Genomic DNA, 12,031 nt, shown 5'->3' with positions numbered 1-12,031 from the left:
TGCTAGCAGTGCGTCCTTTATTACTCTGCCTGTTTCAGAGCCCAGTGTTCATTGTGTTAACACTAGCTAGCAATATGTTATTACGTAGAAGTGAAAGACTCAAATGTCTCAAGATAGATGGGTCTAGTGATTGGGGGTTTAAACACAATGCAAAATGAACTAATGCCATGAATATCTGCATGTAACTTATGAATTAAAAATCAGTAGCATTTTCGCTAATTGATTCAGGATCACAAAACATAATACCCGATGCTCAAGTGTAGTGATATTTTCTTACACCCCTAATATATGTATTAGGGTTACAGATTGTAAGCACTTTACTTAATCCATTGTTGGTAACATTAACAATCAATTCATAAATTGATTGTGATTAACGTTGCTTGTATCAAACAATACCAAATGTGCTTTTTCCTCAATCAAAGCTGACAGCAACATATTGAATAAACTCTAACAGCACTGCGATACGGAGAAAATCAAATGCCACAGTGTTTTTTACCAAATACCTTGACATTAATATTACAAAACTCAAAACCAGAGAAGATATCTAGTCTCATGTTTATGATATTGATAATAATATTGATACATTGCCTCGCCCAAGCATAGCCTATCGATAGATTGATTAAATTTCACACATTTGATCAAATTTTTAACAACCAATCAATGGATTGTTGAGTGATCGTTATCATCCCCAATATGCATACACAAAATATAAAGGCAGTTGCCAACAAGTGTCTAAATGAGACTACAGAGGTTGATGGGGGGACATTAAACGTTATCATGCCATAACGGTTTTACAGCCTTGTTGAGGTGGTGACGGTGACGCCATACGACCTTGGTGTAGTCTGTTTATAGTCTAACTTTAGCTTTTTACTTCTGGTGATTGCATTTACACTTCAAAATGAATAAAAGTGAAGTTCCTTTGTGAAGATTATCTCGCTGAACAAAACGTACAGGGATCGTAAACTTTTGTTTGACACAGAGTTTATGTCTTCCAATAATCCAAAATCCAATGTTAAAATCCAGTTGGCTTTTTGTTGAGGGAACCAGGGTGATTTTAACTTCCATGTTGGGCGACAAAAACAAAACAAAACATGATCCCTGCAAAACTACCAGGCGTTCTGAACTACCATTGTTTTGGTTTCTAACAGACTCGCACACAAAACTCACGCACACGTCCCTTCCCCCCCCCCGCCCTGTGAGCAGCAGTGATGCTGGCTGACGTCAGGTGGCACATACACACGTGACACACACACACCGGTGGATTACAGCACAGAGACACAGGAGGATTAACTGAACACACACACACGGGGTGATATCACTGTTTCACATTTGCATGATAGTGTTTTCATGCTGAGCTAGCATGACCTTTGACCCCACACTCTAAAACTCACTCTGTCAAAGTAGTTCAAGGATTGGGCGGATCAGCGAGGGAACAGCCACGCGTCCCTCAGTCACCAGTCTATCAGAGCTCTGATTCATGCAGCCACAAAACCATAATTGATACAAATTTCTAATACACATTTTAATCTAGTACAAACTTCACTGCATGTTACAACTTAAGAGACTGTCTTAAATAAATCAATTTATCTCATAAGAAGATTAAAGTCTGTGAGATAAACTTGCTTGATAAGTTCATTCTGGGTGAATTGTTTTACTGAGCACTGGGCAAGTGTGTATGTGTGTGTGCTTCCACCCAGTGGTCACCCATAGTCAATACACTACACACAGCACACCTTGAATTTAGGACAATCTCTAATCTTCTGTGTTTTATTGTTGGAGGAAAACCTTCTATTTACCACAGTATACTGTTAGTCCATAACAAAGTGATTAACAGAATTCCCACATTGTTACCAATGAATTTCAAAAACTTTTCCATAATATCCTACCACATTTTTTAAGCCTAATATAGCATCACAGCCATACATTATTGCACATGCACTTCCCAGGCATTTTCAGAAATACAAACTGATACTGCTTGCTAACTTTACTCACCTTTAAGACATTCATGCTGCCAACTAGCTGCATGTGCCAACAATCCAGACTGGCACATATGGTCACTTAGGGAAAAATGTCAATCCACACCCCTTCTTGGCGATATAAAATCAAAGATGTGAATGCAATTTGATGTGTGTTTGAATTATTTTTTCATTTCATTTATTTTCATTTGGTTGTTTTCCACTCTGACAGTGAATAGTATCGTATCTCATGAGTCTCAGATCATTAATCATATCGACATATCAGTCCCTTTAAGTTAGGGGTGTCCAAACTTTTTTGGCGGCCAGATAACACAACGTGAAAATACCTGGGGGGCAAACTGATTCTCGCATCAAATGGGTTTAAAACAAAAAAAGTGAGACAAATACAACCATTTTTATCTTTAAATGAACTATTACTACATGATGCTTGTCTACAATCTGTATGATAGTCCTATCATTGTGAGGTAAAGGGTAAAAATACAAAGTGATCTTGCTCGTAAAACTATTGTTTTGTAAAGGGCTACATATGGTATATTTTGAAAGTCAAGCCAAGGGCCGATTAAAATTGGTCTGTGGGCCACAATTGGCCCCTGGGCCAGACTTTGGACATGCCTGCTTTAAGTGAAACAGAAATGAAGACCAAAATTAAGCACAAGTTAAAAGAAAGGAGGCAAAAGCTGTGGGAAGAAGAAAGAACAGACAGATGGTTTTATAGAATAAAAGAAATGTAGGTGTGATGAGAAGGACGGTGAGATCCTGCATAATAATATAATATCAAGACTACGATTTGGTCATCCAGGACTTAAAAGCACACTATTTAAAATAAAGAAACATAACTCAGGAAACTGTGACTCTTGTGACCAGGAGAAAACCTTAGAACATGTTATACTTTACTGTGGAAAATATGAGGTTGAGAGAAGGGAACATATAGAGGACCTTAAAAAAATTAAGTTTTGATTTAAGAGATATTTTACAAAAAAGTTTGAGTGAGAGAAACGCAAGCAAATCCAGTTGCCTACGATATAGCACTTACGATTACCTTGACCTGGATGACTGTGAATCTTCACCGACATGTTATCAAGCATTGTCACAGTGTCTTAGGAGGCACATCTGTTTGAGAGAGAATATAGCATAATTTTATTCATTTGTCTACATTTTCTTTATATTAAGATTTTTTTCCCTTGTTGTCAGGATAGAATCACGAACGATCCACACTCCTCACCAGTAGGGGGCGGTAATGCCAATAAAGAAGAAGAAGAAGAAGAAGAAGAAGAAGAAGAAGAAAAAAAGAAAAGAAAAAGAAAGCTGTGCTCTTCTCAGGGGGAGCGGCCGTCACATGCATCTATCAAACACAGCTGATCGTGACGTTACTCGGCAACATGGCGGACTGGAATAGAGGTAATGTTTTTTGACACGTACTCACTTCTGAATATTTAGCCATTAACCGCCCTGAGCAGGTCAGGGTTGATGTAACAGCTGTGTGATCGAGTGTATAACCTAAACGAAACATCAGATCAGCTGTGTGTTCAGTGTTTACATCTGTAGTTACTTCACTTGGAGGCTAACAGTGGATCTTAGCTAACAGGCTAACTAGCTGAAGAGTTTAGCTGTTTGTTTATCTGTTTCAACATAACACAGGTCCTGACCACCATGAACGGAAAGATTTGCTCAGCCCGTGATACTCTACCATTATTCTCTACGCAAGAGGGAGTCAAGATGATTAATTCGTCCCTGATATGCGCGCGCAGTTAAGAAGTTAATTCTTGTGTATGTTAGCTTAATGCCAACAACAGGAAAAACATGGTCTACCATGTCCTGCGACCACTTCCTCTAGTCACCCTAACAGGACACGGTAGTCCTGTTATGACATGGTAATCACATTAGCAGGACACGGTAGTCCGGGTCCTTAGCATACTTATTTACACTCCGACACAAGAGTGATAAGTGGTGTCATGTCATACATCAGTCAGCAATGGCACAGGCCAGCAAGAGAAAGCGTAACTGTCGGTAGGTAGGGAGTGCTTTAAGTTAACTAATTATATATATTAATGTTAGTTAACGCAAACGTTGAGTGGCTTTAACTCAACAGGTGTCCGACCGTTTGGTAGAAAGCTGTCAGTTGGTGTGAACGTACTCTATGTTAGGTTCATTTGGGGAGTTAACGTTAGTGCATCGTTATTACATTGTAAAGACATATTAATCAATGTATCCATCAAATACTCAGTAGACAGACTGTTTAATCGATTTAAAGTCCAGCTCTATTTTGTTTTATTTTAGTTTTTTATATCATTCGGAAGCTTTCCAGTAGTGTTTGTATTCAGATCTGACAATTCTAATTTTGGTCTGTATGTTTTTAGCGTTAAAATCATTGTGTCTACAGGCATCTAAAGTGAATGCATTTTAAGACGTTTTCAATTTAATTTTAATCTCAAATTTTAGACTGATGTTTGGACACATCATCTTTCTCTTATTTAAGCAGTACAGTTAAATATAAAGGTAAGTATATGTAGTCCCATGCAAATGAATTGAGTCAGACTTGTATATATTTTGCCAACAGGTGAGTGCAAAATAAAGTAGAAAGACAGAATGAGGTTCACATGTAGGTTTAACTATTTGTAGCATCATAAATGTGGAGTTTCACTCACTTTTGATAAAATAAAATAAAATATGGATAAATTAAATTATATGACATTTTTGTGGCAGTTAAGACCTCACAAATTCAAGGCTGTTTAATGACTTTCAGTGCCTAATTTCTGCTGCTCCTCTACGTTGTGAGCTAATATTAATGTTTCTGTCAGCTGAGTCTGGTGGCTTTAAAGATGGCGATATAACTGTTAACGGCTTCAGTCCCCCGCCAGGAAGAGCTGACTGCAGGGTAAAACGGTAAATTAATGCCTTCACTTTACTGTGGTCTTTTTTAGGAGTCTAAAATACGTTAAGCTGCTCCCCGTCCACAGCCACACACTTGAGCACTGACCCACCCACCCACCGCTTTGTGCTAACGGCTGAGCTGGAGTTTGAACTTGAATTGAACCTTGCTAATGTTGGCTGACGCTAATAAACGGTCATTATGTGAACTGCAGCTAACGTTAGCCTAACTTTAGCGCAGGAGAAATTTATCTGGTTAAATTTCACTCACTTATTTAATTATTTTTCGTCAGTTGCAAAACATAAGTAATTAAGTGGCCTATGGCTGTCATAAGATTTAACTTTGCTTTTCTACATGTCGAGACCGCCATTAAAAGTAAGTTTAGCTATTGTTAGCTAACGTTTGCTATGTTAGCTAACGTTAGCTCACAGATGTAAGAGGTCATGAACGTTAGGTGGCGCCCTTTTCAGCGGATTGACAGATTATCTTTCTTAACTATGCTTAAATTAATTTAAAAAACATACTCAAAGCTATGAATATTCTTACCTTTGACTATATATCTTCTTCTTCTTCTTCATTTGTTAGTAAATTAGTAAATTATTAAAAATTAAACCATTATGCACATTATTTTACACTTGATTGTGGAAGGCAAGACCCGCCCCATGTTGTCCTACTCCTCCTCTGATTGGCTTACCTTGACGTTCTTAAACTGTAATGCCTGAATCAAACCAATCCAACCAAAGATGCAACAAGTAGTAGCCAATCAGAGGGAGAGTAGGGCGGGTACCAACTACACACCCTTGACAAGTGATGCCATTGTAAATAAATGATTTAGGGACTGTTCTTAACTTTTTTTTATCCTATCCAAAGCTATAAATATTTTTCTTTGAGCCATCCTGAGTGATCTGGGTGAAAAATGCACGATACTTCCTCCACCATAAATTATTCGATAGATTTTAAAAACTGGCATCATGATGGTGGTGACCTGGGGTGGGTTGCCCCTCTGTGTGGAGTTTGCATGTTTTCCCTGTGTCAGCGTAGGTTTCCTCCAGGTGCTCCAGCTTCCTCCCACAGTCCAAAGACATGCAGGTTAACTGGTGACTCTAAATTGTCCGTAGGTGTGAATGTGAGTGTGAATGGTTGTCTGTCTCTATGTGTCAGCCCTGTGATAGTCTGGTGACCTGTCCAGGGTGAACCCTGCCTCTCACCCAGTGTCAGCTGGGATAGGCCTCAGCACCCCCGCGACCCCCAACAGGATAAGCGGTTACAGAAAATGAATGAATGAATTTTAAAAACTGACTGGTTGATGTTTGAAAGTTAAAGACAAAATGCTGGAGTTGAAAAAAGCCTCAGTTTTTTCACTCTTGTCGTGCCTGCTAGTTACTCTGTGCAAACGGTTTATTTTTGGCAAAATGTTTAATGAGACATAAAGATTAAACAGGTTTTGATGAAATAAGGTTTGATTTGGACATGTTTAGTTTTGTTTTTATCCTGAATGGAAGTGTTGATCCCACATAATGTGTTCATGGACTGTCGGAAATTTAAAGACTACAGACAGGCCTTTTTTGATTTATTAAGACAGAACCAGGGAAACTATGAAACTTTTACAGTTTCATTAGACAGAACAAAGAAATAATACAGCACCTAAATATTTATGTTGACTTCATTAGCAGCTGTTTATTACCAGATGATTAAAAAAAAAAGTTGAATTCTTACTAATTGGAAAAACTGAAAGTATGATCTTCCATTTTACCCATGAACAGTACCAGATTACACATTTAATTTCTAGGAACCTTACTAACGTACTGCACTTACATCTCAGTCCCTTTTAGGAGACTATTAGGAAACTATGGGGACAGTAAAATAAAGTGTTTCAGGTTTACTAACTGACTGACATGTTACAGGGGACTCAGGCAGACTTCACTTATTTGTCGGTCTATCAGTTTATTTGTAAGTGAATAGCGAGAATGTAACAATAGAACCTACTTAAGACTTGACACAGAATTATGTCTACAGCAACTACTGATTCATTTCTGATCCCGTGTGTTTGTGTGTCTCCAGGTCATGGCTCTGTGGACGACATGCTGGATACTGAAAACAAACGGCTGGCTGAGAACCTGGCCACCAAAGTCTCCAGACTGAAATCTGTGAGTCACAACAAACAATTAAACAATGAAGTAATACCGTTCCATATATACACATTATGTTCCTTCCTCACAATCTGCTCTATGTCCTCTTCTCTGTCCCGTAGTTTGACCCTGTGATAATATAAAGATTAATCTGATGTTATTGCTCATTCATTTTCTAGAAAGGATAAAATGTGTAAGATGTGTCTTTTATTTTAACTCTGTCATCTGTCCTGTCTCTGAATCTGACAGCTGGCATACGAAATCGACAGAGAGGCTGATGATCAGAACGAGTATCTGGATGGCATGGTGAGTCCATGTTTGTGTGTATGTGTGCATATATGTTAATTTATATGTATATTTACACGCCATGTCCCTGGAAAGAGCTTGTTTGTGATTGGCTCGTAGGTGTCCATTTAAATGAAATCTTCAGTTTATTTTATCCATCCATCCATTTTCAAACGCTTATCTGAAGCCGGGTCGCGGGGGCAGCAGGCTGAACAACGTACTCCAGACGTCCCTCTCCCCAGTGACGCTTTTCAGCTCCCTCTGGGGGACCCTGAGGCGTCCCCAGGCCAGACAAGATATATGACCCCTGCAGCGTGTTCTGGGTCTGCCCCGGGGCCTCCTACCAGTATTATTTGCACTAAAAGATAAAAAATAAACAAAATGCATACTAGAAAAAAGATTAATTTCAGTGCAGGAGAGGAAGGAAGCCTGAAAGGCATTTTAAGAGCCTTTCCCGACACAAATCCACTACAAAACCCCCCAAAAACCTGACGTTATTACACATTAAAAATGAAACAAAACAAGCAAATAACAAACAAACAAGCAGCACAAAAAATATCCACATGCACACAACACACAAGGAAACATAAACAGCCTTAAGAAAAAGGAAAACAAACAAACAAGAACCAGAAAAACAAACCTAGAATAAATACAACCAACAGAATCATCTTGCCGTAAGGTTCAAGATGAAATGAAGAATTTCCTTAATTTCCTGTCCTAAAAGCTGGCAGAGGAAGATACTGAGTTCACTGTCATATCCAATGCCTTTCATAACTGTAGACCTCTAAACTTGATTTAAAAAATCAACATATGATGCATGACAATAAGGTAAATGTAAATATTTTTCATGTAGCTGAATGTGAGTGAATGCCTCAACATCAAATTAAAAAAAAGTACCATTTGTTGTTTCTCTGAGGATTTCTTCAACCTGTCTTTGTGAAAAGCTGACTTATTTTCATTCAACTACATATCCCATGATTCTGAGCCATCACTACACTTTTAAAGCCTGTAGTTAGTAGGGATGGGCAGCACAAGCAAAAACACTATTCGAAAATCGTGGCAACTATTCGACAATTTTTCGAATAATAATTTCACATCGCTGGGATTTTTCACGGACATTTTTACAGGAAACTACAACGCGGAAGTGCGCTCAACTATGAAAGCCCGAATGACTGCTGACATTCCTCGCGGAGTAGTAGTCTCTGCATGTTTGTCCTGTTTGTAGAAGAGCATCAAACTAGCTGGTAGCCCATCTCACACCGCTGTAGCAATCCTATACTGCCCTTGTTGCAGTTAGGAGCAGAATTGCATGTCAAATAAAGGGGGGAAATAAGACGGCGAATAGTAATAGTCGCATTTAAAAAATCGATTTTTCAAAAATAAAACGACTATTCGAAATTTGAAAATTGTGACCCATCCCTAGTAGTTATTGAGTGGAAACCAAATGATCGTTGTTTTATCTTAGCAAAGTATGCCCCCAGGAAGTGCACTGGACTTAAACGTAGATTTGAATGATAACTAGATACCAGAAGCCAAGATTCGTTCCAATGGAGCTGCTCGCCTGGCGCCAAAAAAGTTTCTAGCTTCCAGGTTCACTCTCGCTGAGAGACCGTAAGAAGGAGAAGTGACATGTTTTTTTGTGTGGAGGGTTACATTTAATAAATTAGAAGTGAATCTGTTCTGTGAGATGGACAAGTGAGTGGCATTAAACAGTCCGTTGGTGTTAATGACCTGCCGACCCATTCACATCACTCCTCTGGATTTAAATGCAGATTTAAATATGTGAATGGAGGATGTTTAAAGGCCGGTTTAATAAAAGTTCCGTCACAATCTTCTCTCCCTCTCTTGTCCTTTTCTTTTCAGGACTCAAACTTCTTGAGTGCGAATGGCCTGCTGAGCGGCAGCGTGAAGCGTTTCTCCACCATGGTCCGATCAGGCAGAGACAACCGCCGCATCCTCTGCTACGTCTCTGTGGGCCTGGTCCTGGTCTTCTTCCTGCTCTACTACATGGTCTCCAGGATCCAACGCTGACAGGAAAACAAAGATCAGCCAGGAGCTGAGACTGCAGACCCATATTTGATAAATCATCTCTGTGGCTCTCCTGCACTGGAAAAGACTTTTTATTCTGCACCAAAGTGAGAAAACAAACAGGAAGTAGACGGGAAACATTTTGTTGTATTGTTGAACTGACCAGCGGGGGCGCCGGCCAGCTCAGCAGGGGAAAAGGTGGTGAGCCTGGTCATACCCAACATGCTGGGGTCTATTAAACAAAAAAATATGCCTGGAGTTTGTGGCTTTTCAGCCCAGCACCGTGTTTGACCCTGCAGCCAGGAAGTCCTAATATGGGCAAAGAGAAGGTGGAGCCTAAACAGAGCTCAGGTGGAGCTCAGCCACAAATGAGTGGCTGTGCCTCGTTTCCAGACTACACAGTAATTTAAAAGGTGTGTAGGATTTAGTGGCATCTGGTTGCAGAACTGACACTTCTCCTAGCTGTGTGCCAAGGCTGGAGGGAAACAACGGGAGAAAATGTGAATGGCCCAATCAAGAGCCAGTGTTTGGTTTGTCCATTGTTGGCTACAGTAGAAACAACATGGTGGGCTCAGTGGAAGAGGAGCCGCTCTGTATGTAGATATTAAGGGCTCATTCTGAGGTTTAGTTTCAGGTGATTTTACACCTACGGTCCATTTCTGCCAACAGATGCCCCTGAATCCTACACACTGGACTTTAAAAGTAGGTTTTGAGTTGTAACAAATTTATTCAAATTATTATTGACAGAATTACTCACCAGTGACACTGACCCCCCCCCCCCCAAAAAAAAAAGTTCTCAGCATTGGTTCGAGGAACATGACAAGGTGCTCAAGGCATCAACATCTCAGATATTTCTTATGTAGTGTGGAATTAAGACACAGCAGCAGGGAGCAGGATGTGATGCCGCCATCTGCTGTTGGCTGGTCTTCAGGGCACCAGGTGATGTCACCATGTGTTGAAGGGGTTGTCAATCTATTGTTTTTTTAACAAGGGTTTGTGTTAGCAGATAGCTCTTGTTAGCATGCAGTGAAATTGTATAGATCTTGATTGACAGGAGACAAAGTTACAGGCTAACTGATACTGTCGCACATGATTTTATTTTTTTAACAAACATAAATGTGTTGGTTTTGTTTTACTTTGGTTTGATGAGCAGTTTAAGTTCAGTGTGTGTTTGCAGTAAAGCCTGTTTCCCTCAAGTAATGATGATTAAAAGTTGGGATCTGTTCTGTTTATGGTTTATACGGACGGTTTGCATAATTCTTCTGTCTTGTTTTTGTACTCCACATTAAGTCTGCACAGCACATCACTGCTGAAGAGAGACTGCAGGAGATTTAAGAGCATTTAAAAGAGTTTCCTTTCTCTGTTTACATTCCAGCTGACTGGACGGCTCATCACACACAGCAGACATTTATTATTTTTATTAATTATTATTATCATTAATACACATGTAATAAATGATTTTAATTGTGGAACTTTTTTTGTGGATTTTTTTCTGCAGTTAATTTAGGGTCTAGGCGTAATGTGATACTGAAAATATTTTATGACTTGCAATTTTATAATATTCTTAAATTTAGATAAAAGCCTAGTTTCATAATTACTGTATGCCATGGAGAATATTATACAGATTTATTTTGAAAACCAAATGAGAGTAGATTATATTTTAATAAAAACCACTACACTACACCACACACTGTTTTTGTTGTTTTTTTTAAGAAATATATTTGTACTAGTCCAAACCCATTGGTAGCTTTGTCACCTTCTACCTATGCCAATCCTCAATGCCTATGTGCAGTTTCACATAGATTGACCACGTCAGTGAGTAGAAAAACGTGGGACAGACAGAATGACTGACTGACAGAATGACACACTGACGGTTTCCGTGATTATGTACAGCATACCATACCATGACTTAGTCATACCAAAAACTAGAAAAAACCCATCAACATTGGTCCACAGGGGGAGCCACAGCGATCGGTCACATTTTAGCCATTTTGAAGCATTTTTCTGTTGTTATAGCGCCACCCAGTTGCCAATTAGAGTTAAATTTCTCCAGTCACCTTGAGGCGTCCTGTTCTACATATCTACCAAGTTCAGTAAAAATCCATATGGCGGTTAGGCCTAGATAAGAAATGAGCTCTCTAGCGCCCCCATTTTGTTTGATGGGGTCAATAATGGAGGGGTCCCCTCAGATTATGTGTGGTCATATGCCTACAAAGTTGCGTGGTGATGGGTGAAACCCTTGAGATGTTATACACCTTTACGTGATGAGCCACGCCCTCCGCAATATTCATTGCCTTATAGAAGCTCAGTTTTAGTAAGTTTTCCAACTTTTGTCAAGAGGGAACTTTAGATATTGGTCCCTAGATTATGTTCACCCAGTTTCATGCAGATCGCTCAAACTTCCTAGGAAGAGATCCATTTGAAGTGTTTTTCAAAAAATTCAAAATGGCGGAAAATCTATATAACCAGAAGTTATGGGTTCTTGAGGCAAATTTGTTCCTCATGAGGAGAGGCATCTCTGTGCAAAGTTTCATGAGATATGCCCATTCAAAGTTTGCAATTTCAATCGGTTGCTATAGCGCCCCCCTTTGTATTTGTACAGTGTACTTAAGTAAGTAATGAATCTGAATATTTCCTCCACCACTGCCTAAACTGCAAAGCTCTAACTATTAGACAGTGTTTCTTACACACAGGATGGACTACAGGTTTTATTTGGGCAAACAGATTATTTACACATATTTTGG

General features: G+C 39.3%; 1 protein-coding gene across 1 annotated transcript; it reads left to right on the top strand.

Annotated features, from left to right (window-relative positions):
* The first annotated feature begins 3,234 nt into the window (after positions 1-3,234).
* On the top strand, positions 3,235-10,970 carry bet1l (Bet1 golgi vesicular membrane trafficking protein-like). The gene is made up of 4 exons (XM_033635370.2): positions 3,235-3,374; positions 6,907-6,992; positions 7,224-7,280; positions 9,123-10,970. Exons 1-4 carry the CDS (start codon positions 3,356-3,358, stop codon positions 9,288-9,290), a joined length of 330 nt encoding a protein of 109 aa, XP_033491261.2. The 5' UTR covers positions 3,235-3,355; the 3' UTR covers positions 9,291-10,970.
* Positions 10,971-12,031: the final 1,061 nt, after the last annotated feature.

This window comes from Epinephelus lanceolatus, chromosome 5 (assembly GCF_041903045.1).
Source record: "Epinephelus lanceolatus isolate andai-2023 chromosome 5, ASM4190304v1, whole genome shotgun sequence".
Taxonomy (NCBI): Eukaryota; Metazoa; Chordata; class Actinopteri; order Perciformes; family Serranidae; genus Epinephelus; species Epinephelus lanceolatus.
This window is presented reverse-complemented; position numbering and strand designations above follow the sequence as displayed.